The following is a 24,058-nucleotide window of genomic DNA, read 5'->3' as shown; positions in this document are numbered from 1 at the left end:
CATGATCGGATTAGATACAGGACTCAGCTCGCTGACATTGCGGCTCCAGCGCTGGACCCAGGAAAGGTAAGAATAATAATTTTGCTTCTTTATGTGTTACGGATTATTTTTGTGTGTTTGTGTTTTTTTACAGGTTCGGTTGTTGGACTTCGGATACGAGGACTTCAATGACGGCGTTTTTTTATTCTCAATAAAATGGTTAATGGGGGTTGTGTTTTTTTATTTCAATAAAATATTTTTTCTATGTGCTTGTATCTTTTTAAACTTTATTATCACCGCATTAGTAATGGTCGCTGGCTGATTGACAACCTCCATTACTAAGGCGAGGCTTAATGTTAGCAGGTGCAGAGGCCAACACTAACCCCCATTATTACCCCGGTACCCACCGCCACCGGGGGTGCTGGGAAGGGCCGGGTACGAACCAGTACCCGTCCATCTGTAGTGACGGTCAGGTACCAGGGCGGCCGCAGGCTGGTAGTACTAGACTGGGGAAGGCCAAAAACAGTGGCACCTACCACCCTGGTAATGCTGCCTGCTGCTGCTGTGTTGCATCTGGATGGTTATGAAAATTGGGGTGGGACCCGACATCGTTCTTTCCAATTATTTTTTTATTTTTATTTTTTTAAATGAAGTGGGGTCCCCCACATTTTTCATAACCAGCCAGATACAATAAAGCAGCAGCAGCCTAGCATTACCAGGGTGGGAAGGGCCACTGTTTTTCGCCTTTCACCTCCTGATAATACCAGCCTGCGGCCACCCCAGTGGCCGACCATCACTACAGATGGTCAAGTACTGGATGGTACCCGGCTCTTCACAGCACCCCTGGTGGCGGTGGGTACCGGGGTAATAATGGGGGTTAGTGTTAGCCTCTGCAGCAGCTAACACTAAGCCCCGCCTTAGCAATGGATGCTGTCAATCAGCCGGTGGCCATTACTAAGGCGGTAGTAATATAGTTTAAAAAAAAAAAACACAAAGACATAGAAAAAATATTTTATTGAAATTTAAAAAAAAAAAAACCCACACAACCCTCATTAACCATTTTATTGAGTATAAAAAAAGCCGTCATCGAAGTAGTCCTGGAATCCAACGTAGTCCAACGACCGAACCTGTTAGAAAACATTTAAAAAAAAAGGATTGGTAACACATGTGTTAGGCTTAGATACAGGGGCCATGTGTGATACTGTCTGTGGGACCCTGTATCTAAGCCTACCACACTGTAGGCTTAGATACAGGGTCCAGCAGACAGTAATCTTATACAGTATAAGATTACTGTATGCTGGGGCCGTGTATCTAAACCTACAGTGTGAAAGGCTTATATACAGGGCCCATCAGATAGGATCACACATGGGCCATGTATCTAAGCCTACCATGTGATTGGCTTAGATACAGGGCCCAGCAGACAGGATCACACAATCTGTGATCCTGTCTCATGGGCCCTCTAAGCCTGCTACATCGTAGGCTTAAAGGGATTGTCCAGTCCCTAAACATTGATGGCCTATCCTCAGGATAGGCCATCAATAGCTGATGTGTCGGGGTCTGTCTCCCGGGACCCGCCAATCAGCTGTTTTGAAGGGGCCGCAGGACTCGTACGCCGTACGCCGACACCGATTCACAGTGTGACTGGAATGAAAGGGAAGCAGCTCTCGTACGAGTGCTGCGGCCCCTTCAAAACAGCTGATTGGCGGGTCCCGGGAGTCGGACCTCGCCAGTCAGAGCTACTAATCTTACCTTCATCATCAGCCGCGGCGGAAGTTCTGACCACTCTCAATGTTGTGCGCGGCGCATAGCGCTGTGATGTCATGCGCTGCGCACAGCGCTTGACGTCAGGACCTCTGCTGCGGTCCGTAACCAGGAAGGTAAGTACAGTCTGTCACTATAGTAACAGGGGCCCGCGGCCCGAGTTACTATAGTAACTTTTTATTGATGTGGTGCGGGGGGCTGTGGGCCCCCCTAGCTTTGGGGCCTGGTCGCAATTGCGACCGCTGCGACCCCTATAGCTACGCCATTGATTATATAACTGTACATTCAATATGTTTTGGTAAGTAGCTAAAATGCCAGAACTTGTGTTACTGTCAAATAATTCTGGACCTAACTGTATATAGATAGACAGATAGATAGATAGATAGATAGATAGATAGATAGATAGATAGATAGATAGATAGATAGATAGATAGATAGATAGATAGATAGATAGATAGATAGATAGATAGATAGTAAAGGACCACCAATCCCCAAAATATTGTCAGCTTTACTAGAAGTTTTGTTGGTTTTAAGAGGTCAGTGAAAAAAACCAGAATAAAACCATCTAGAGCCCATACTGTATTGATCATGAACAGCTTCAAATCCTCCACAAAAAAAAAGCACAATGCCCATATCACCAGTTATGGGAATAAATATGACAGCTGATTATGGCAGAATATGGTTATAAAAACACAGACAAAAATATAAAAACTCAGTTTATCAAGGGATATGATAATTATTCACTTCTGAAGGTATTCATCTAGGGGTGTAATAAGAATTTTTAAAGCAGAAGGGGTTGGCAGAAATTTATGAGGTTGTAGAAAATACCAATTGTTATTTTTTTACAGATGTGTCAGTAAGGCCTCATTCACACGAGCGTATCAGATTCACGCACGTGAAAAACGCGCGTGAATCTGGTCCGTGTGTGTTGCGTTAGGCATCAGTGTGCTTTGCAAGTGGCATGCGTTATTCACGCACTTGCAAAGCACATATTTTTATTTTCATTCTAATTGATGCGCGAATCAAGCATCGTACGTGGATGTGCATCCATGTGCAGTGTGTGGTTTCACGCACCCATAGACTTCAATGGGCGCATAGGTGCATGAAAACGCACCAATATAGGACATGCAGGGAGATTCACGCAGTAGACTCTCGCTGCGTGAAAACTCACGCATGTTTGAACGGCCCTATTGAAATCAATGGGTCCGTGTGCTGCACATGATTTTCATGGGCAGCACACAGACGTTATTCACGCTCGTGTGAATGGGGCCTTAGTTACATTTTTTTGCAGTAGGGAACAATAGAGAAACTTTTTTCTGCAGTACAGAAATATTCCATATGGTTTTATTCATCTAGAGGTATAATGAGAATTTTTAGTTGTGTTTAGTTATTTTGTGTTTAAGTTTGTAATGGGGCAATAAAGCAAGTGGTATAAATGTAAATTAATAACATTAAAAGAGGCAAAAGTGGCAGTGAATAAATCTGAGAAATGTAATAAATGAACAAAATTAATACTCTAAAGAGGAGTGGAAGGTTTTAAAGCAATCTTTAATACAAAGGCCAGGTTTGGAGGGGCATGTGTCGCATTGATAACGAGAATCTTTACGGATTCCTCGTTTGTAGCACACGCAACATCTTTTTTGCACCAATACATTTTTTGTGGGGGGGGCACCTCTGAAGGAAAATGTTGCCCTCAAACTATTCTTGAGGATTCTCTGACTGACACTGAAGGTTCTCCTTCCTCACTGCTTTCAAAAATTATTTTTTAAATTGTTTTCCTGGTATTCCAGGTATCTACTACGGTGGCCGGCAGATCTGTACAAAATGTACGAGTTATACTTCGCTACCTGGACTAGATGAATAACTAACTTTTATACCAGGTCCTGGATTTCCTCATAGCATTATAGGTCTTAAAGAGGCTCTGTCACCACATTATAAGTGCCCTTTCTTGTACATAATATGATCGGCGCTGTAATGTAGATTACAGCAGTGTTTTTTATTTAGAAAAACGATCATTTTTGACGGAGTTATGACCTATATTAGCTTTATGCTAATGAGTTTCTTAATGGACAACTGGGCGTGTTTTACTATATGACCAAGTGGGCGTTGTACCGAGGAGTGTATGACACTGACTCCTCTCCATTCATTTACAGAGCACATAGCGATATAGCTATATCGCTATCTGCAGCCTCATACACACGCACTAACATTACTGCAGTGTCCTGATAATAAATATACATTACCTCCAGCCAGGACGTGATGTGTATTCAGAATCATGACACTTCTCTGCACTTCTCTGTGATTTACAGCATAGCAGGCGTAGAGACTGTAAGCTGTCATTCACAGCGAGATCTCGCTGTGCTGTGCTGTAAATCACAGAGACGCTACAGAAGTGGTCAGGATTCTGAATACACATCATGTCCTGGCTGGAGGTAATGTATATTCATTATCAGGACACTGCAGTAATGTTAGTGTGTGTGTATGAAGCTGCAGATCGCGATATAGCTATATCGCTATCTGCAGTGTAAATGAATGGAGAGAAGTGTACGACGCTGATTGGTCAGCGTCATACACTTCTCTCCACAACGCCCACTTGGTCATATAGTAAAACATGCCCAGTTTTCCATTGAGAAACTCATTAGCATAAAGCTAATATAGGTCATAACTCCATCAAAAATGATCGTTTTTCTAAATAAAAAACACTGCTGTAATCTACATTACAGCGCCGATCACATCATGTACAAGATAGGCCACTTATAATGTGGTGACAGAGGCTCTTTAAGCATCTGGTCGGAAAGATTGACCTCTCCCATGTATTTACGCCTGTATACAAACAGGCTTTGGGGTATCAGCAGATCTGCCTCGCACGGGGACGAGAGTGGTTATCTCATTGTGTATTGTGCTGAGCAAATGGACATCTTTCTTGCCCCTATACTTTAAGAAGAGCACCCCGTCACTGCACATTGCCCTGCTCTTGCCAATTTGTAGCCTTTGGTCTAGGAGGGTCTTTGGGAGGCCTCTCTTATTTTTCCGTACTGTTCTACAGGCTACGTTTTTTTTACGGTCAAACATTTAAAAAGTGGAACACTGGTGTAAAAATTGTCTAGGTACAATTGGTAGCCTTGATCTAGCAGGGGATGCAAGAGATCCCAGACAATTTTTCCACTTGTACCTAGAACAGGAGAGAAGTCTGGGGCTCAATCTTTGTGTCTTTGCCCTCATAAATTTTAAATATGTGTAGCCAGTTTCAGACTCGCATAACATAAATTTTGATGCCCTATCTGGCTCTTTTATTGGGGAGGTATTGCTTTAATTTTAGCCGGCCCTTAAAATGAACGAGGGATTCATCAAGCGGGATTTTTTTTCCAGGGGCGTATATTTCACTAAATTGTTGGGTACAATATGTGATCACAGGCCGGATTTTATAAAGGCGGTTGGAGTTGGGGTCATTTGGGGGTGGGCACGGCAGGTTTTTATAGTGCAAACATTTTCTAATTGCGTCAAACCTTCCTTTCGACATTGCAGTGCGGTACATGGGTGTATGGTGCAACACGTCTGTTGACCAATATGATCTCACTGTGTTTTTTTTTGTTATACCCATGTTTAGCAGCAATACCCAGAATTTAGGCAGTTCCGCTGCATTAACAGGATGCCACCTGTTTGGCTTGGCATAAAATGACAATGAAAGATGGAAGATGAGGAAAGAACAAATTCGGATCCCTCACTAGCTGACTCAGTATCGGAGCACAGCATTTCGTACGCCTCTTCAGCTGTATATGATCGCTTAGCCATACTGCCCTTATATATATATATATATATATATATATATAGCAAAAAAGAAAGCAGCAGCACTCACACAGAAATTGTTGATCAGGTGCCCAGCAAAACGTCCCGATCCTCGGACGTAATGTAATGTATAGAAAAAGAAACTTTGCAGCACTCCAATATGAAAAAAGTGGTGGTTTATTCACTCCAGATACAACAGCAACGTTTCAATCCTACAATAGGATCTTTATCAAGGCTTGATAAAGATCCTATTGTAGGATTGAAACGTTGCTGTTGTATCTGGAGTGAATAAACCACCACTTTTTTCATATTGGAGTGCTGCAAAGTTTATTTTTATATATATATATATATATATATATATATATATATATATATATATATATATATATATATGTATATATTCAAAACGATGAAACTGTTACAGCAAAGTGTAATGTAACAGTAAACCATGTAACTTTTGTTTGTATTTTTTTTTAAAAAACCTCTTAGAACGATGTAGCGTACCTAACGAACTAATTCCTATGACGCTATCTCTGACACCCTTCCTGTAAAACCACAAAATGCATTGATATTTTACGCATATAGTTTGTATATGCGTGTGTGTGTGTGTGTGTGTATATATATATATATATTTACAGTGAACTGCACTGTAACAGTAAACTATATAATTTGAATCTAATTTTTTTAATTTTTTTATTTTTATATATTTGTTTTTATTTTTATTTATTTTTTATAAAACGTCCCTAACAGTGGCTAGCTAACTATTGGTATTCGCTATCTGCCTATATAATTATACCTATCTAACTTAATAATCTAATCCTGTATTCTTTCCCTAAATTCACTATCCCTAAAATTTCTCTCCCGCTCACTCTCTCTATCTGACGGCTCACGGTGTTGAAGACAGGAAAAAACGAACAAAAGTAGAGGATCCAGCGCAATCATTTAAAATAGAACATGGTTCCAATTTTATTGGGATATTAAAACAAAATCAATCCCGAGTGTTGAGTTTAGAGATAGGTAGATTGGCACCTATCTACCTATCTCTAAACTCAACACTCGGGATTGATTTTGTTTTAATATCCCAATAAAATTGGAACCATGTTCTATTTTAAATGATTGCGCTGGATCCTCTACTTTTGTTCGTTTTTTCTTGTGTATATATATATATATATATATATATATATATATATATATATATCTATCTATCTCTCTATCTAAAATGGTTAAATGATTATAAAATATGTTACTGGGCCTTAACAAGTATTCCACGTTTGATCTCCTCACATTCACTGTCACAATGAGGAGATCAGACACTGTAACTGTTGTTACAGCCCACGTCCCTAAGCTGTGATATGTCAATCTGCTGTGACTGGCCAATCGCAGAGATCACGGACAGGGGACCGCTGTTATTAGTCCCCTGTCGTGTTACTTTGCCGATTAGCTGTCATAAACCGCTATGTCCCGGTACGTCATGGGGTTAACCCGCATGGCGAATGTAAACAAGTTGTATGTACCACAAAATGTTGCCAATAAAAACAACAAGTCGTCCCGCAAAGATTAAGCCCTCATATAGCTACGGCAGCAGAAAAATAAAAAAAGTTATGGTTCTTAGAATATGGTGACGCAATAACAAATACTATTTTTAAAAAGGTGTTTTTATTGTGCAAAAGTAGTAAAACATAAAAGAAAAAAAAAAAGTGGTATCGCTGTAATCGTAACGACCCGCAAAATATAATTATTCTGTGATTCATACAAAACGGTAAACTGTGTACGTTTAAGACGCAAAAAAGAATGGCGAAATATCAGTTTTTGTTACCCCAAAAAAAGTTTATGAAAGTTACTCAATAAGTTACATGTACCCCAAAATGGTGCTATTAAAAAATACAACTTATCCCGCAAAAACAAGCTCTCACATAGCTATTTCTACGGAAAAAGTAAAAAGTTATGGTTTTTGAAATGCGATGATCAAAATACTGAAAACAATTGCTCCGTCAGTAAGGCCAAATATAGGCTGGTAACGAAAGGGTTAAAAATTTATAAACATAATCTAATAATGTAATTTATTACCATGTTCAAGATATTTGTTTATACTGTCACTGAATGAGAACGCTCTTGTTTACATTCAGAGGCAGCAAATCTCAGCTGAGAAGTGGACACAATTGTAACCAGTCTAGGAAATGCTCTGTGAGCGAAACATCCCGGACTACACACTGATACAAGTAGAAAACTACCAGAGAGATTTGTACAGATGCTGCGGATGCATTTAGCTCACAGAAATTTTCCCAGACTTGATACAACTGTAGCAAACCCTACATTGAGAGATCAACTGGGTCTGATGAGTTTGCAGCCTGTGAATATAAGTGTTCTCATTCACTGACAGCAAGCAAATATCTTCAAAATAGCGAGGAACTAAAACACAATGCATATTAGAACGTTTTTGTATCTTTCATTGATATACATTGATTAATCTTTACATAAAACCAGAAAACCCCTTTAGTTATACAATGAAATTATACTCACTTGTTCCTTTACATATTGTCTGTTCAAGTCAATCATTCTATGTTGAATGTAATTATTGTATTGGTTAAATTCTTTTAAGGAACACTTGACCTAAAAAAAAAATATATGAAAAAAGATAACATATCAAGCGTATTGTCTTGTGTGCCATGATACATACAGAATTTGGCTGAATATAATGCGGTGGTTATGTTCTTGCATCTTTCAGTAACAGCATTTTCCTTGGCAGGTAGCGATTTTCTCTATGATCCAGCTGAGGATATTGCTTTGTGACATGGTCAATATGTTTGTCTCCATTTAATCTGATCATTACTGTAATGGTTGAATGTACTGTAAAAATTGCTTGGTTCTGGATTTCTTTTTACCTTTGTCCATTTAGCAATCTGAAAGAACTGCATAAACTTCACCAGCCTGAACCTTAACATTTTATCAACCTACACGAAATCCACCTACCCAGGCTACTGCTATTACCGACTAGAACTCAACCTTGATACCTTTTTTCTAATTCTGCCTACTTGTTAGATGTCATGAATAGCGTTACTCTGAGAGGTCTGGCTATCTGGTTAAGGCTAGGGCCATGACCACGGCACGGCAGATGCAAGAAATTGTTTAAGTTTGGTAACCTGTGTATCGGGGGAACCGGCAGGTCACAATGCAGTCACGTTCACTTTAATTTCCAGCGCCACACTGCGATCTCACACTCTCTGAATGGGAATGGAATATGAACACAGACTAATGCAAATAAGAAATATACCTATTGGAATAGGATGCTTTCTGACCACATTTAACCTTACAGAATAATGTAGAGAAGCTTTTGAGATATAAATTTTTTTAAAGAAACGCATGGTAGGCCATATAGCATTTATCCAGTCCAATAGTACTAATACTATTTCAGCAATACAAACAGGAAAAAAGGATGAACAATAAGGTAGAAGTAGCACATTAACTTTCCATGGCTCCTTTCTTTACTCTTGGGCAACCAAGTACACAAACTGTACTAGTATCATAGAACCACTTTTATTTGTGTAAGATAGATAGATAGATAGATAGATAGATAGATAGATAGATAGATAGATAGATAGATAGATAGATAGATAGATAGATAGATAGATAGATAGATAGATAGATAGATAGATAGATAGATAGATAGATAGATAGATAGATAAGATAGATATCCCAAAAATAGGCAGCAGTTCACATCATAATATCAAAGTGAAAAAGCTTTATTCACCCATATGGCAAAGTGCGACGTTTTAGCCCCAGTAGGGCCTTTCTCAAGCAATTTAAGTATCATATGACATGTAATTATGTAATTACATGATTATCTTCATTAAAGTGTAGCTAAACGTTTGACAAACTTCTGACATGTCATAGTGACATGTCACAGGTTTGTATTGGTGGGGGTCCGAGCACTGAGACCCCCACCAATCTCTAGAACGAAGCAGCTGAAGCGCTCGTACGAGCGCTCAGCTGCTTCGTGTCTGTTCGGCTTTTTCTGGAAAGCCGATGAATGGGTGTACGGACTCATAGGCTTTCTATAGAGTCCGTACACAGATACATTTATTTCCGGAAATAGCCGAACAGGCAAAAAGCTGACACGAGTGCTTCAGCTGCTTCGTTCTAGCGATTGGTGGGGGTCCCAGTGCTCAGACCCCCACCAATCCAAACTTCTGACATGTCACTATGACGTTTTGTCAAACGTTTAGCTACACTTTAAATGAAAAACAGCATAAATATATAAATTATGACATGTGAAAACATACATTAGATATATCTCCGAAGTGCATAATAATAAACATTAATTAAAAATATACATGAGTTTACCCATTTAATCCTTTCTCAATATACACTACCGTTCAAAAGTTTGGGGTCACCCAGACAATTTTGTGTTTTCCATGAAAACTCACACTTATATTTATCAAATGAGTTGCAAAGTGACTAGAAAATATAGTCAAGACATTGACAAGGTTAGAAATAATGATTTTTATTTGAAATAATAATTTTCTCCTTCAAACTTTGCTTTCGTCAAAGAATGCTCCATTTGCAGCAATTACAGCATTGCAGACCTTTGGCATTCTAGCTGTTAATTTGCTGAGGTAATCGGGAGAAATTTCACCCCATGCTTCCAGAAGCCCCTCTCACAAGTTGGATTGGCTTGATGGGCACTTCTTGCGTACCATATGGTCAAGCTGCTCCCACAACAGCTCTATGGGGTTGAGATCTGGTGACTACGCTGGCCACTCCATTACAGATAGAATACCGGCTGCCTGCTTCTTCCCTAAATAGTTCTTGCATAATTTGGAGGTGTGCTTTGGGTCATTGTCCTGTTGTAGGATGAAATCGGCTCCAATCAAGCGCTGTCCACAGGGTATGGCATGGCGTTGCAAAATGGAGTGATAGCCTTCCTTATTCAAAATCCCTTTTACCTTGTACAAATCTCCCATTTTACCAGCACCAAAGCAACCCCAGACCATCACATTACCTCCACCATGCTTGACAGATGGCGTCAGGCACTCTTCCAGCATCTTTTCAGTTCTGCGTCTCACAAATGCTCTTCTGTGTGATCCAAACACCTCAAACTTTGACTCGTCTGTCCATAACACTTTTTCCAATCTTCATCTGTCCAATGTCTGTGTGCTTTTGCCCATATTAATCTTTTCCTTTTATTAGCCAGTCTCAGACATGGCTTTTTCTTTGCCACTCTGCCCTGAAGGCCATCCCGGAGTCGCCTCTTCACTGTAGACGTTGACACTGGCGTTTTGCGGGTACTATTTAATGAAGCTGCCAGTTGAGGACCTGTGAGGTGTCTATTTCTCAAACTAGAGACTCTAATGTACTTGTCTTGTTGCTCAGTTGTGCGGCGGGGCCTCACACTTCTCTTTCTACTCTGGTTAGAGCCTGTTTGTGCTGTCCTCTGAAGGGACACCGTTGACACCGTTGTAGGAAATCTTCAGTTTCTTGGCAATTTCTCGCATGGAATAGCCTTAATTTCTAAGAACAAGAATAGACTGTCGAGTTTCACATGAAAGCTCTCTTTTTCTAGCCATTTTGAGAGTTTAATCGAACCCACAAATGTAATGCTCCAGATTCTCAACTAGCTCAAAGGAAGGTCAGTTTTATAGCTCCTCTAAACAGCAAAACTGTTTACAGCGGCGCTAACATAATTGCACAAGGGTTTTCAAGTGTTTTCTAATCATCCATTAGCCTTCTAACACAGTTAGCAAACACAATGTACCATTAGAACACTGGAGTGATGGTTGCTGGAAATGGGCCTCTATACACCTATGTAGATATTGCATTAAAAAACAGACGTTTGCAGCTAGAATAGTCATTTAGCACATTAACAATGTATAGAGTGTATTTCTGACTAATTTAATGTTATCTTCATTGAAAAAAAACTGTGCTTTTCTTGCAAAAATAAGCAAATTTCTAAGTGACCCTAAAATTTTGAACGGTAGTGTATAACTAATCACAATTCCATATAAACACATGTTGTAATATATATTTCAATTAATAACTCACTGCTCGGAAGTCCACGACAGTCATGGTGCCCTGTATCTCGAAGCCAAGTTGAATAAAGTGCCTGTTCCTAGGCACTTTATTAAATATTGAATAGTTGCATATATGGGAGAAAGGGTATATTTGCCGTCTTTAGAGATGGTCACAACTACGATGAATTCCTTTCTGCGCATGCGTGTGCGGAGCGGACACGCGCGGTTCAGCAGGGAAGTTCATCGGCCTTTCTAGTGATTACATCAGAGGGTTCTAGCACTGGATCAAACATGTGATGCACATTGTTGAAATTGCTTGAGGAAGGCCTGTGCTGGGGCTGAAACATCGCACTTTGCCATATGGGTGAATAAATATTTTTCACTTTGATATTAAAATGTGTAGTGCTGCCTATTTTTGGATTTCTAAATTGTGGGTCCGGATGTCGTGGCCCTGAAGCTTGCACACACAATCCTTCCAAAAGGAATAAAAATTTTTTGGTGCTGCTCTGCTTTGTATTATTCTTTTTAGATAGAGATGGATGGATGGATGGATGGATGGATGGATGGATAGATAGATAGATAGATAGATAGATAGATAGATAGATAGATAGATAGATAGATAGATAGATAGATAGATAGATAGATAGATAGATAGATAGATAGATAGATGGATGGATGGATGGATGGATGGATGGATGGATGGATGGATGGATGGATAGATAGATAGATGGATAGTTATTGGGGCTCTGGGGGTCATAGTGGACTCAACCAGTAAACTTACCTTTTTGTCTTTGGTTATATACCCTTCTGAAAGTAGGTGACTATGTCTGGCTTTGCTATAGAAGAAGGATTTCAGGTGTGGATCATGTAAATTGTTGTACTCTGTTTTAAGTAAGTAACAGTTTGGGTCTGTCAGATCAAACTCATATCCTGTTTGGTGAAGCTGAAATTAAAAATCTTTACATTAGCTTTACTGGTAAACAAATGTGAAAAACATGTAAATCTTGCTTTAACCCCTTCCCGACATTTGACGTATGGTTACGTCATGGCCGGGTAGGGGAAGTATGGAACGGGCTCACGGAGTGAACCCGCACCATACGATGCAGGGTGTCGGCTGTACGTTCCTGCTCGTTTAACCCGTTAAATGCCACGGTCAATAGCGACCGTGGCATTTAAATGGTTAGAAAGAGGGGGACGACCCCCTCTAGCAGCTCATCGCGCCCCCCGCAATGCAATCGCGGGGTGGCGATGGCTGCTATGGCTGCCGGGGGGCCTAATGAAGGCCCCTAGGTCTGCCATCTTTGTGCTCCTACGGGGCTTAATAGAAGCCTGTCAGAAAGACGATATACTGCAATGCATTAGTATTGCAGTATATAGTGCAAGCGATCCGACGATCGCTGGTTGAAGTCCCCTTGGGGGACGAATAAAAATGTAAAAATTAGTAAAATAAAGTGGTTTTATGTAAAAAAAAATAAAAAAAAATTAAAAGTTAAAAAAAAAACCTTTTCCCATTTTCCCCCTAGAGCTTAGTAAAAAAAATAAAAATATAATTGGTATCGCCGCATCCGTAAAAGTCTGAACTATTACAATATATCATTATTTAACCTGCACAGTGTACGCCACAAAAAAAAAAATTGTAAATGGCAGATTTGCTATTTTTTGGTCACCTCATCTCCCTCAAAGAATGGAATAAAAAGTGATCAAAACGTTGCATCTACCCCAAAATGGTATCATTAAAAACTACAGCTTATCCTGCAAGAAATAAGTCCTCATACCACGTAATCAACGGAAAAATCTAAAAGTTATGTGTCTCAGAATTTGGCGACACAAAATAAATTACATTTTTTACACTTAGTTTTTTACTTGTAAAAGTAGTAAAATATAGAAAAAACTATATATATTTGGTATCGCTGTGGTAGTATTGACCGGCAGAATAAAGTTAACATGTTATAATTGCACAGTGAATTTCGTAAAAAAAAGTGCAAAAATCAATGGACGAATCGCTGTTTTTTTCATTTTCTACCCCACAAATAATTTTTTTCCCGTTTCCTAGTACATTATATGGCACAATAAATGATGCTATGAAAAACTACAACTCGTCCCGCAAAAATCAAGCCCTCATAGGACTATATCGATGGAAAAATAAAGACGTTATGGCTTTTGGAAGGTGGGGAGGAAAAAACGAAAATTAAAATCTGAAAGTTGTTTACGACGGAAAGGGGTTAAAGCCCCCCTCTCACCTCTCATGTTTTTGCAATAATAAGCTTAACCCTTTCACGACCAAGGACGAAAATGCACGTCCTGGTCGGCTGCTAGTTCCCGCACCAGGACGTGCATTTTCGTCCGCATTTCAAACTGTCACTCTGTGTAAACACAGAGTGACAGACCCACGCTGACAGCTGTCCTAGACAGCTGAGACATCAGTCTCGCTGGACAGCGAACCATCGCCGCTGCTTTCGGCAATTAACCCCTTAAGTGCGGCGACGGATTGCCGTCGCCGCATTTAAGTGGTTTGAAGCACATCGGCAGCCCCCACGAAGTGATCGTGGGGGCTACCGATGCTTGTCACGGCAATCGGAGGTCAGATAATGACCTCCGGGTTGCCATGTACGGAAGCCTCGGAGGAACAGCCTCCGGCCGTTCCTCCTCTGCTTCCTGTCAGTGTGACAGTCACGTCACAATGACAGTTAGAGTACATTACACTACGTGTGTAGTGTAATGTACTCTAGCAGCGAGCAAAGCTGCAAGTCTGAGTGTCCCCTAGTGGGACAAGTAAAAAAAGTAAAAAAAAGTAATAAAGATGTTTTAAAAAAAGTGTAAAAATAAAAGTTATAAGTTATATAAACACAAAATGCTTTTTTTCCTATAATAAGACTTTTATTATAGAAAAAAAATGAACACGTTAAAAAAGTACACATATTTGGTATCACCGCGTTCATAACGACCCCAACTATAAAACTGTAATGTTATTTTCCCCGCACGATGAACACCCCAAAAAAAATCAATAAAAAACGACGACAGAATCACAATTTTTTTGGTCACCACCGCTCCCTAAATAAAGAATAAAAAGTGATCAAAAAGTCGCATGTACCCGAAAATAGTACCAATAAAAACTTCTATCCGTCCCGCAAAAAACAAGCCCTTACACAGCTTTTTTGACTAAAAAATAAAAAAATTATGGCTCTCAGAATATGGTGACACAGAAATTTTTTTTGTTTATAAATAAGTCATTTTATTGTGAAAACGCTAAAAAAAAGGACCAAACCTATATACATATGGTATCGCCGTAATCGTACCGACCCGCAGAATAAAGTAAAAATGTCACCTATAGCGTACGGTGAGCGCCGCAAAAAGAAAACCTAAAAAACGGTGTCAGAATTCCTGTTTTTTGCTCAGGATTGCAAAAAAATTGAACAAAAAGTGATAAAAAAAAAAATCGCATGTACCCCAAAATGGTACCAATGAAAACGACAGATTGTCCCGCAACAAATAAGCCCTCACACAGCTCCGGTGGTGAAAAAATAAAAAAGTTCTGGCTTTCAGATTATGGCGATGCAAAATGTGCAGAGTGTTCCAAAAGTGGATAAGATCGGGCGCCATTTATCAGTGCGACACCGGCCACATATCTATGAAATATTATTTATTTACCCCATTATTATACCCTCTTATTATACCCTGATGTACCCCGCACAGATTACATATACCCCGATGTACCCCGCACAGCTCACATATGCCCCCCACATTATAAACTGAAACACCAGCGAAACCCAAAACAGAAACCTACCAAGCAAAATCTGCGCTCCAAAAGCAAAATGGCGCTCCCTCCCTTCTGAGCCCTGCAGCGTGCCCAAGCAGCAGTTTGCGCCCACACATATGGCGTCGCCATACCCGAGAGAACCCGCTTAACGTTTTATGAGGTATTTGTCTTCTGTGGCACACACTGGGCACAACATATTATGCACTAAAATGGCGTATCAGTGGAAAATTGCAATTTTCACTTTGAACCATCCGCTGTGCATTAACCCCTTTGCGCACTATGACTTAATTGCCCGTCATGGTGCGGCGGTTGATGTATGGAGCCGGCTCACGTTCTGAGCCCGCTCCATACGCTGCGGGTGTCGGCTGTGTATTACAGCAGGCCCCCTCAATACTAACGGACAGGAACAGCGATCGCGCTGTTACAGAAGCCTGTAAGAATAACAATATACTGCAATACATTAGTATTGCAGTATATTGTACCAGTGATCCAATGATCGCTGGATCAAGTCCCCTAAGGGGATTAATTAATAAAATGTGTAGAAGAATTATAGTTATTAGTAGTGAGAATTTATTTTTTTAAAGTTAAAAAAACAAAACACCTTTTCGCATTTTTCTTCTAAAGTAATGTAAAAAAATGAACAAAATTGGTATCGCTACGTCCGTAAAAGTCCAAACTATTACAATATACCATTATTTAATTTGCACAGTGCACACCTTAAAAAAATGTAATAATTGAAACCGCCAAAATCGCAGTTTTTTTTTTTTTGACACCTTTGCTGTAAAAAAAAAATGTAATACAACTTTTGAATCACTTTTTATGTACCAAAAAATGGTACCAATAAGAACTGCAGCTCCTCCCGCAAGAAATAAGCCCTCACACCGCTCTATTGATGGAAAAATAAAAAAGTTATGGCTCTTGGAAAGCGGGGAGGGAAAATCTAAAATAAGAAAGCAAAAAATGGATCAGTCCTGAAAGGGTTAATTCATTTCTAATGAAAAAACATATGACCACATGTGGGGTATTTCCGTACTCGGGAGAAATTGTTTTTTTCCTCCTTTATCCCTTGTGAAAATTAGAAAATTTGGATATTAATTTTCGCGCCCTAATTCTAATAAACTCTGCAAAAGACCCGTGGGGTGTAAATGCTCACTATACCCCTAGAAAAATTCATTTAAGGTTTTTCCAAAATGGGGTCACTTTTGGGGGGTTTCCACTGTTTTAGTCCCTCCAGTGCATTGCAAATGCGACATGGCACCGAAAACCATTCCAGCAAAATCATAAATCCAAATGGCGCTCCTTCCCTTCTGAGCCCTGCTGTGGGTCCAAACAGCAGTTTATTACCACATATGGGGTATTGTCGTAATCGGGAGACATTGCTTTACAAATGTTGGGGTGCATTTTCTTCGTTATTCCTTGTAAATAATAAAAATTGATATGTTGTTTCAGAAAAAAAGTACATTTTAATTTTTACAGACTAATTCCAATATATTTAGCGAAAAACCTGTGTGGTCAAAATGCTAACTATACCCCTAGATAAATACCTTAAGGGGTCTAGTTTTCGAAATGGGGTCGTTTATGGGCAGTTTCTATCGTTCTGGCAGCTCAAAGCTTCTCCAAATGTACAGTGGGGCCTAAAACATTTTCAAGCAAAATATGAGTCCTGAAAGCCTCCGGGTGCTCCCTTCCTTTGGGGCCCTGCCGTGTGTCCAAACAACGCATTAGGGCCACAATGTGGGTATTTTTGAAAACAGGAGAAAGAGGGTGATAGATTTTGGGGTGTGTTTCTTCATTCTCATGGTCGCTTTACAAAGAAATCGGTCTTCAAAGTGATACTTCTATGAAAAAAGTGAAATTATATTTTTTTACGCCTGCTTTGCATGAATTCTTACAAAAAAAACTGTGGGGTCAAAATACTTACAACACCCCTTAATAAATACCTTAAGGGGTGTAGTTTTCAAAATGGTGTCACTTGTGGGGGTTTCCACCATTCTGACACCTATGAGCCTCTGAAAACCTGGCTTGGTGCAGGAAAACAAAATGTACTTCAAAATGTATAAATTGATTACTAAATTTGTAAGTCTTCCAAATTGCTCAAAAAAAAATTTTTTTTTCAAAAGTGCTGCCAAAATAGAGTAAAGAGATGGAAATATATATTTAATTAAAAAAATTGTGCAGTATGTATGTACATATGTCACATATTGCAGTTAAAAATAGGGATAAATGATAATTTTTACAAAATTTCTTCAATTTCTCTATTTTTTAATTAATTTCCGCAAATCGTATCAGTCTACTTTTACCACTAAAATAAAGTACAACATGTGACGAAAAAACAATGTCATAATTACTTGGATATTCAAAACTTTCACAGAGTTATTCTCTGATAAAGTCAGACATACCAGATTTGACAAATCTGGCTTGGTCATTAAGGTACAAACATGCCCGGTCATTAAGGGGTTAAAGTGTACAAGCCCCCCTAAAAAAAATAGTCTCTATTTTGAGATTTAATAGCGTAACATTGCAATAAAAAACAATATGGTCATTTTAATATTTGGCACGTGTAGATTTGTGTCGTGAGCATTAGCACCGTGATTTGGGCTGGTGGTGTTCTTTGCTTTTTTTTCAAGTATTTTTTTACTTTACATTATTTTTTGATTTTACTATTTTGTTTTTCGTTTTATTGTTAAATTTGTTTCAAATTCATATTGTCTTCCCCGGATACTGGGGCTGCCATAGCATTGTCTTTGTCTGTTTCCTCATTTGTCTATATAGCAATTTTAAATAAATGCATAAACTCCATTAGCTGGAACCTCGACTTGTTTATCAACCTTCACAAAGTCTTCTTGCCCTGACTGCTGGCATGGCTAACTAGAAATCTACCTACAATCCGGTACCTTACTCTGTAACTCTGCCTGCTTGGTAGATGTCACCAAAAGTGTTCTACTCTAAGGCCCCATGCACAGGACCGTAAAAATTCTCTGTAATTGCGGAACGTGACATAGTCTGCAATTACGAACCCATTCAGTTCTATTGGCCGCGGATACCTTTCCGTATCACTACGGATGGGTGTCCGTGCCATAGAAATGTTCTGAAAATTATGGAACGTCAGTTTTTTGCATTTTACGGGCCATGCTGCCATACCCGCAATCAAGGGCAGTAATTATGGGCACGGCCGTGTGCATATGGCTTTAGAGGTTTGATGTGGGCAGAGCTAATAAAAAACAAGCAATGAACACCAAAAGAAAATATATGGCGGATAAGGCTACTGACTATAATTTTTAAGGCCAATGGACATCTGCTTTAAAGGTGGTTGTCCACGCTAGATAAACCTTTTTCTGGAAGCTACTTCCCCAACAGTGAGCTTATGGACAGGGGCCTGATTGCTGGAATCCATGATGATCATGTATTATGTGTGAGGGAAGCTCCCATTGTATCCATGGGGATGTCCCTGGGATTCTACTGGGGAAATCTAACATTGCGAGTGTGCATACTGTGTAACATCCCAGCTGTCTGCCAGTATCTCTGCCTCGTGCAGCGTGTTTTCTGCCACTTTTCTTATTAGATTATTTTTAATGAGTTGCATGTGTCAAAAAAGTGGTGCAGGAACTTCATATATTTCTTATTGCTCAAATTGCCATTAAAGTGTGTGTGTGTATATATATATAACCTTAACTGCACGGTGCATCAGCAATTAGGATGTATACACTGAATGGCTACTTTATTAGACATTAGACAGACCTACGCTTTCAGGATTGGAGTTTCCCTGCATGGAAATTAGACACGTTACCCCAGAGTGCAGCATAAATTTAGTTGAGCAAATTTTCCGTGGATTCGTTTCAGTTTGAATCCACATGAGAATGGGAAACTCAAGCGATCAGAGTGACTTAGAGCAAGGCATGGTCATCGCTGTTAGTCTAGCCGGGGCCATTGTCGAGAATATACAGAGAACAGTGTCATTGAGCAACAAAATCCAGCAAAGGAGATCCTGTGGACATAAATAACTAGTGGATGAAGGGTCAGAGGAGGATGTCAAGAATCGTTCTTACCAAAAGGCGGTGCACAGTCAAACAAATTGCGGCCGAGTACAACTCTGCTGCTCCAACTAGCATGTCCAAATGCACAACTTGTTCCTTAGCACAGATGGGCTATAACAGCAGTTTGAGTGCAATTGCTGTCAAAGGGAAACAGTAAGCTGAGCAGTGGTAAGACATTGCCTGGTCAGATGAATCCACCATGCTGATGGGAGGGGCAGAATCTCGCACAAGTGGCATAAATCGATGAACCCTTCGCGTTAGGTGTAAACAGTTCAGGCTGGTGGAGGGGAGTAATGGTGTGGGGAATGTTTTCTTGGCACACCCTGTTACCTGTGGAGGGACGTTTGAACAGTAGGGCTTACCTAAGTACTGGGGTGACCAAGTTCATCCCTTTATGGCAGCTGTTCACCCTATGGCAGAAGGAGACTTTAGAGGCAACTGCGAGAAGCTATCCTGTCCGCATGGGCTAATAGTTTTGCAGAACAATTCCAATACCTAGTGGAATCTTTCTCCCAATTAATTGCTGCGGTTCTGTAGGTAAAAGGAGGTCCAATGCACTACTATATGGGTTTCAATAACATAGTGGCCATTTAGTGTATATACAGATGATGGAAGGAAATTGGGAAAACTTACCGGTTCACCAAGTCTTGTCCTGTAGAATGAATACTTGTAGCCTGACTTCACAGGATATTTAGATGCCATGTCTAATGTACCTACATAAATAGAAGAAATGAAAAACAACAGGTTGTGTGTCCTGGATATTAATATATATATATATATATATATTATATATATATATATATATATATATATATATATATATATATATATATATATATATTGAAATTAATAGTCAGAATGATTAGTGGATTATCAATAATATCCATAATAACTGAATGTGTTCTTTTAATACTACTACAAAAGCTACATTTCTAATGATGTTATTTTATATGGATTTATGTACATGATAGAATACATTCATTTATATAATGAGATAGCTTTGTCTAGTATTATTATTGCACCACCTTCTTATATCCCTGTGTATATAACAATAACTTGATATCATTTTGTGGTTACTTGCCATCTAAGTATTCTCAGTTCACATCAATATCAAATGTTCGGTACTCAAACAGGAGTAGGCCCTGATTTCTGAAATTAGTGTCACCTATGGCAACCAATCAGATCACTGCTTTCATTTTCTAATCTGCACTAGAAATGTAGCTGGAATCTGATTGGTTGCTCCAAATTGTCTTTGTTTCAGTTTTTATAAGCCAAGATGGCAGATGTTGTAATGTTATCGCCTGATCAGTTTTTACATGATATTTGTTTGAGGGTTTTGTGGGGCCGTGATTTTATTTGTACTGTTTATTACAAAATGTAACAAACTGTTGTCTTCCTATCGTTATTTGCAGATTGTGTTGTATTTATAGTGTATGTGCCTGCTTTTAAGGAACGACGTTTGAGAGAAAAAGAAAGTCCCACCCTTAAATATTCTTAACACTTTGACATATATTTTGGCCTATAAACACAATCACATTGCCCCATAAAAATTAAATCAATCTGCAGTGCCTCTCTAACTGTGAGAGTTATAGTGCCCCACAACAGTAATAGCTCCAGGACCTCCATACCTGTGACAACTATAGTTACTCATAGCAGTGATAGCCAATGTATGCCCCTAACAGACAATCATAGTGCCCCCATAACAGTGGCAGTTGCCATGCCACCACAACAGTGCCATCCTCAGAAGCCTATAACATCGACAGCTACAGAGCCTCCATAACAGAGCTACGCACAGTGCTAGCCCTATTACCCCCAGGTTTGGCAGACAGCTATTTTATGTCTATGGCCGGCTTTACTTTGAAAGTCTTCCAGACATTCCTGGAGTCGGCAATGATAAACTATTTTACATCTCTTTATGAGCACTGTCACATTAAGTGGGATGATCGCGGTTTTATTAGTGTTTACTAGATGATCCATTGGCAATTGTTAGAAAAAAAGTGTAAGTGTGAAAATTGTGTTTCCACTGACGTAAATCTCTGATGAGCTTTGAAGGAGTTAAAGCTAGGACCATACGGTGACAAATCTTATATCGGTAATTTCAACACTGGGAGATTTGTTTACAGGGCAGGATCACCACATTCACAAAAATTAGGGCTAAATATCAGGTGCCACCAGGGGTGGGATTCAAATTTTTAACAACAGGTTCCCTGTTTTGCAGACAAAAACATATGCACGGGGGGCATCGCAGTGTTTTGCGGTGTATCGCGCCATGGAAAATTATTCTAATAATAAAATAATGTCGATATTCCAAATAAACCCTATATTAAAGTGAACTCTAAAGAAATTCCCTGTCCAGAATGTTTAACTGGATTTCCACTCGATGTATATAAATAACATAATCGTGCATGCCTACTTACCTACCGACACTCATTATATTAAAGTCACCCATTTCGTATAGACCTATATGCGCACATTCAATATCCTTATATCCTTTGCGTCCCAAGCCCATTTACTTGGGCTGTGCACTGTGAGAAGGGTGGAGGACAGTGCGCAGTAAGCTGCAACAAATCTCCTGGCTAATGCACAGATACGGTGCCAGAACCAAGTTCAGTACATATATACAGCACCAGAACAAAGCTCAGTACATCTATAGAGCAACAGAACAAAACTCAGTACATATATACAGTACCAGAACAAAACTCAGTACATATATACAGCACCAGAACAAAACTGAGTACATATATACAGTACCAGAACAAAACTCAGTATATATATACAGTGCCGGAACCAAGCTAAGTACATAAATACAGCAACAGAACCAAGCTCAGTGCATATATACAGTGCCAGAACAAAGCTCAGTACATAAATACAACACCAGAACCAAGCTCAGTACATATATATAGCACCAAAGAGATACTCAGTACATATATACAACTCCAGAACTTAGCTCAGTACATATATACAGCACCAGAACCAAGCTCAGTACATCTATACAGCACCCGAACCAAACTCAGTACATATATACAACTCCAGAAACATGCTCAGCATATAAATACAGCACCAGAACTACGCTCAGTACATATATGCAGCACCAGAACAAAGCTCAGTACATATATTCAGAACCACAACAAAGCTTAGTACATAAATACAGCACCTAAACCAAGCTCAGTACATATATACTGCACCAGAACAAAGCTCGGTACGTATATTCAACCCAATAACCAAGCTCATTATATAAATACAGCACCAGAACTAAGCTCAGTACATATATACAGCACCAAAACAAAGCTCAGTACATATAAACAGCACCACAACACAACTTAGTACATAAATACAGCATCAAAACCAAACTCAGTACATGTTTATATGTTTTGAGCTTTGTTGCGGTGCTGTTGTAAAGGATCTGCCAGACACAGCTTCTGTGTCGACGCCCGTGGGTAATCAGTCTGCACCTGCTCCTATGTCTGTGAGACTGACTCCATCTTCCACCACTCAGGATGGCAGGCTTAGGAGTGGGAGAGCCTATCACAGCCTGGCCAGACGGAGCTAGCTCCCGCCCACTGTCTATTTATACCTGCCTTTCCTGTTCCTACTTTGCCTGTGATTCTGCTCTGCTTGTTTCCTGGCTCTGCTGCTGCTGCTTGAACTACTGATCCTCTGCTTGTTATTGACCTTGGCTTACTGACCACTCTCCTGCTCAGCGTTTTGTACCTCGTGCACTCCTGGTTTGACTCGGCTCGTTCACTACTCTTGTTGCTCACGGTGTCTCCGTGGGCAGCTGCCCCGTTTCCCTTTCTTCTGTGTACCCTTGTCTGTTTGTCTGTCGTGCACTTACTGAGCGTAGGGACCGTCGCCCAGTTGTACCCCATCGCCTAGTATGGGTCGTTGCAAGTAGGCAGGGACTGAGTGGCGGGTAGATTAGGGCTCACCTGTCTGTCTCCCTACCCCGTCATTACAGCTGTATTTATGTACTGAGCTTGGTTCTGATGCTGTATATATGTACTGAGCTTGGTTCTGGTGTTGTATTTGTGTACTGAGCTTTGCTGTGGTGCTGTATGTACGTAATGAGCTTGGTTCTGATGCTGTGTATATGTACTAAGCTTTGTTATGGTGCTGTATATATGTACTGAGCTTGGTTCTGGTGCTGTATTTATATGCTGAGCTTGGTTCTGGAGTTGTATATATGTTCTGAGCTTCTCTTTCGTGCTGTATATATGTATTGAGCTTGGTTGTTATGATGTATATAACTCCAGAACCAAGCTCAGTACATATATACAGCACCAGAACAAAGCTCAGTACATATATATCACGATCTGTGGGTATGTGGACCCACTAGGCCGCACCGCCGTAGCGGGGTAGCAGCTGGCCAAACAACAGTGTACCAAGTCAATATAAAGTCCAAGCACAAGGGTACCTGTAATGGTCCAGACAGTAGCAGCGGCTTAGGCATAGATGGGATCTTGACGGTAGGTGATGCAAAACTTGGCAGATGACACCAGACGTGGTGTAACACAGCAGACGTGGTAAACTGCAGAACTAGACTCCAACACTATAGAGGGCACAAGAATAAATACAACATGGGATAAAGGATACAGGTAGCGGGGAACAGGAACACTGGGAACAGGATACGACAAAGGTACCATTTGCAAGACTAACTGAGGAATACAAACAACGCTCCAGTAAGGATTGAAGTTGCGGAGATAACTCTCCATGATCTGGTTGATCCTCTCGAC

General features: G+C 39.9%; 1 protein-coding gene across 2 annotated transcripts in view; it reads right to left on the bottom strand.

Moving 5' to 3' along the window:
- The window catches only part of LOC142759959 (uncharacterized), a 55,164-nt gene extending 35,130 nt beyond the window's left edge, over positions 1–20,034 (bottom strand). The window contains exons 1-3 of one of the 2 annotated variants that reach the window (XM_075862785.1): positions 19,959–20,034; positions 12,316–12,477; positions 8,047–8,136 (exon numbers count right to left, since the gene is read on the bottom strand). In XM_075862785.1, coding sequence (XP_075718900.1) covers positions 8,047–8,136; positions 12,316–12,477; positions 19,959–20,027 — 321 coding nt within the window. In that variant the 5' untranslated portion in view covers positions 20,028–20,034. The remainder of the gene's footprint in view (positions 1–8,046; positions 8,137–12,315; positions 12,478–19,958) is intronic. The other variant, XM_075862786.1, reaches the window with a different exon arrangement.
- Between the last annotated feature and the right edge of the window lie 4,024 nt (positions 20,035–24,058).

This window comes from Rhinoderma darwinii, chromosome 4 (genome assembly GCF_050947455.1).
Source record: "Rhinoderma darwinii isolate aRhiDar2 chromosome 4, aRhiDar2.hap1, whole genome shotgun sequence".
NCBI lineage: Eukaryota > Metazoa > Chordata > Amphibia > Anura > Rhinodermatidae > Rhinoderma > Rhinoderma darwinii.
This window is presented reverse-complemented; position numbering and strand designations above follow the sequence as displayed.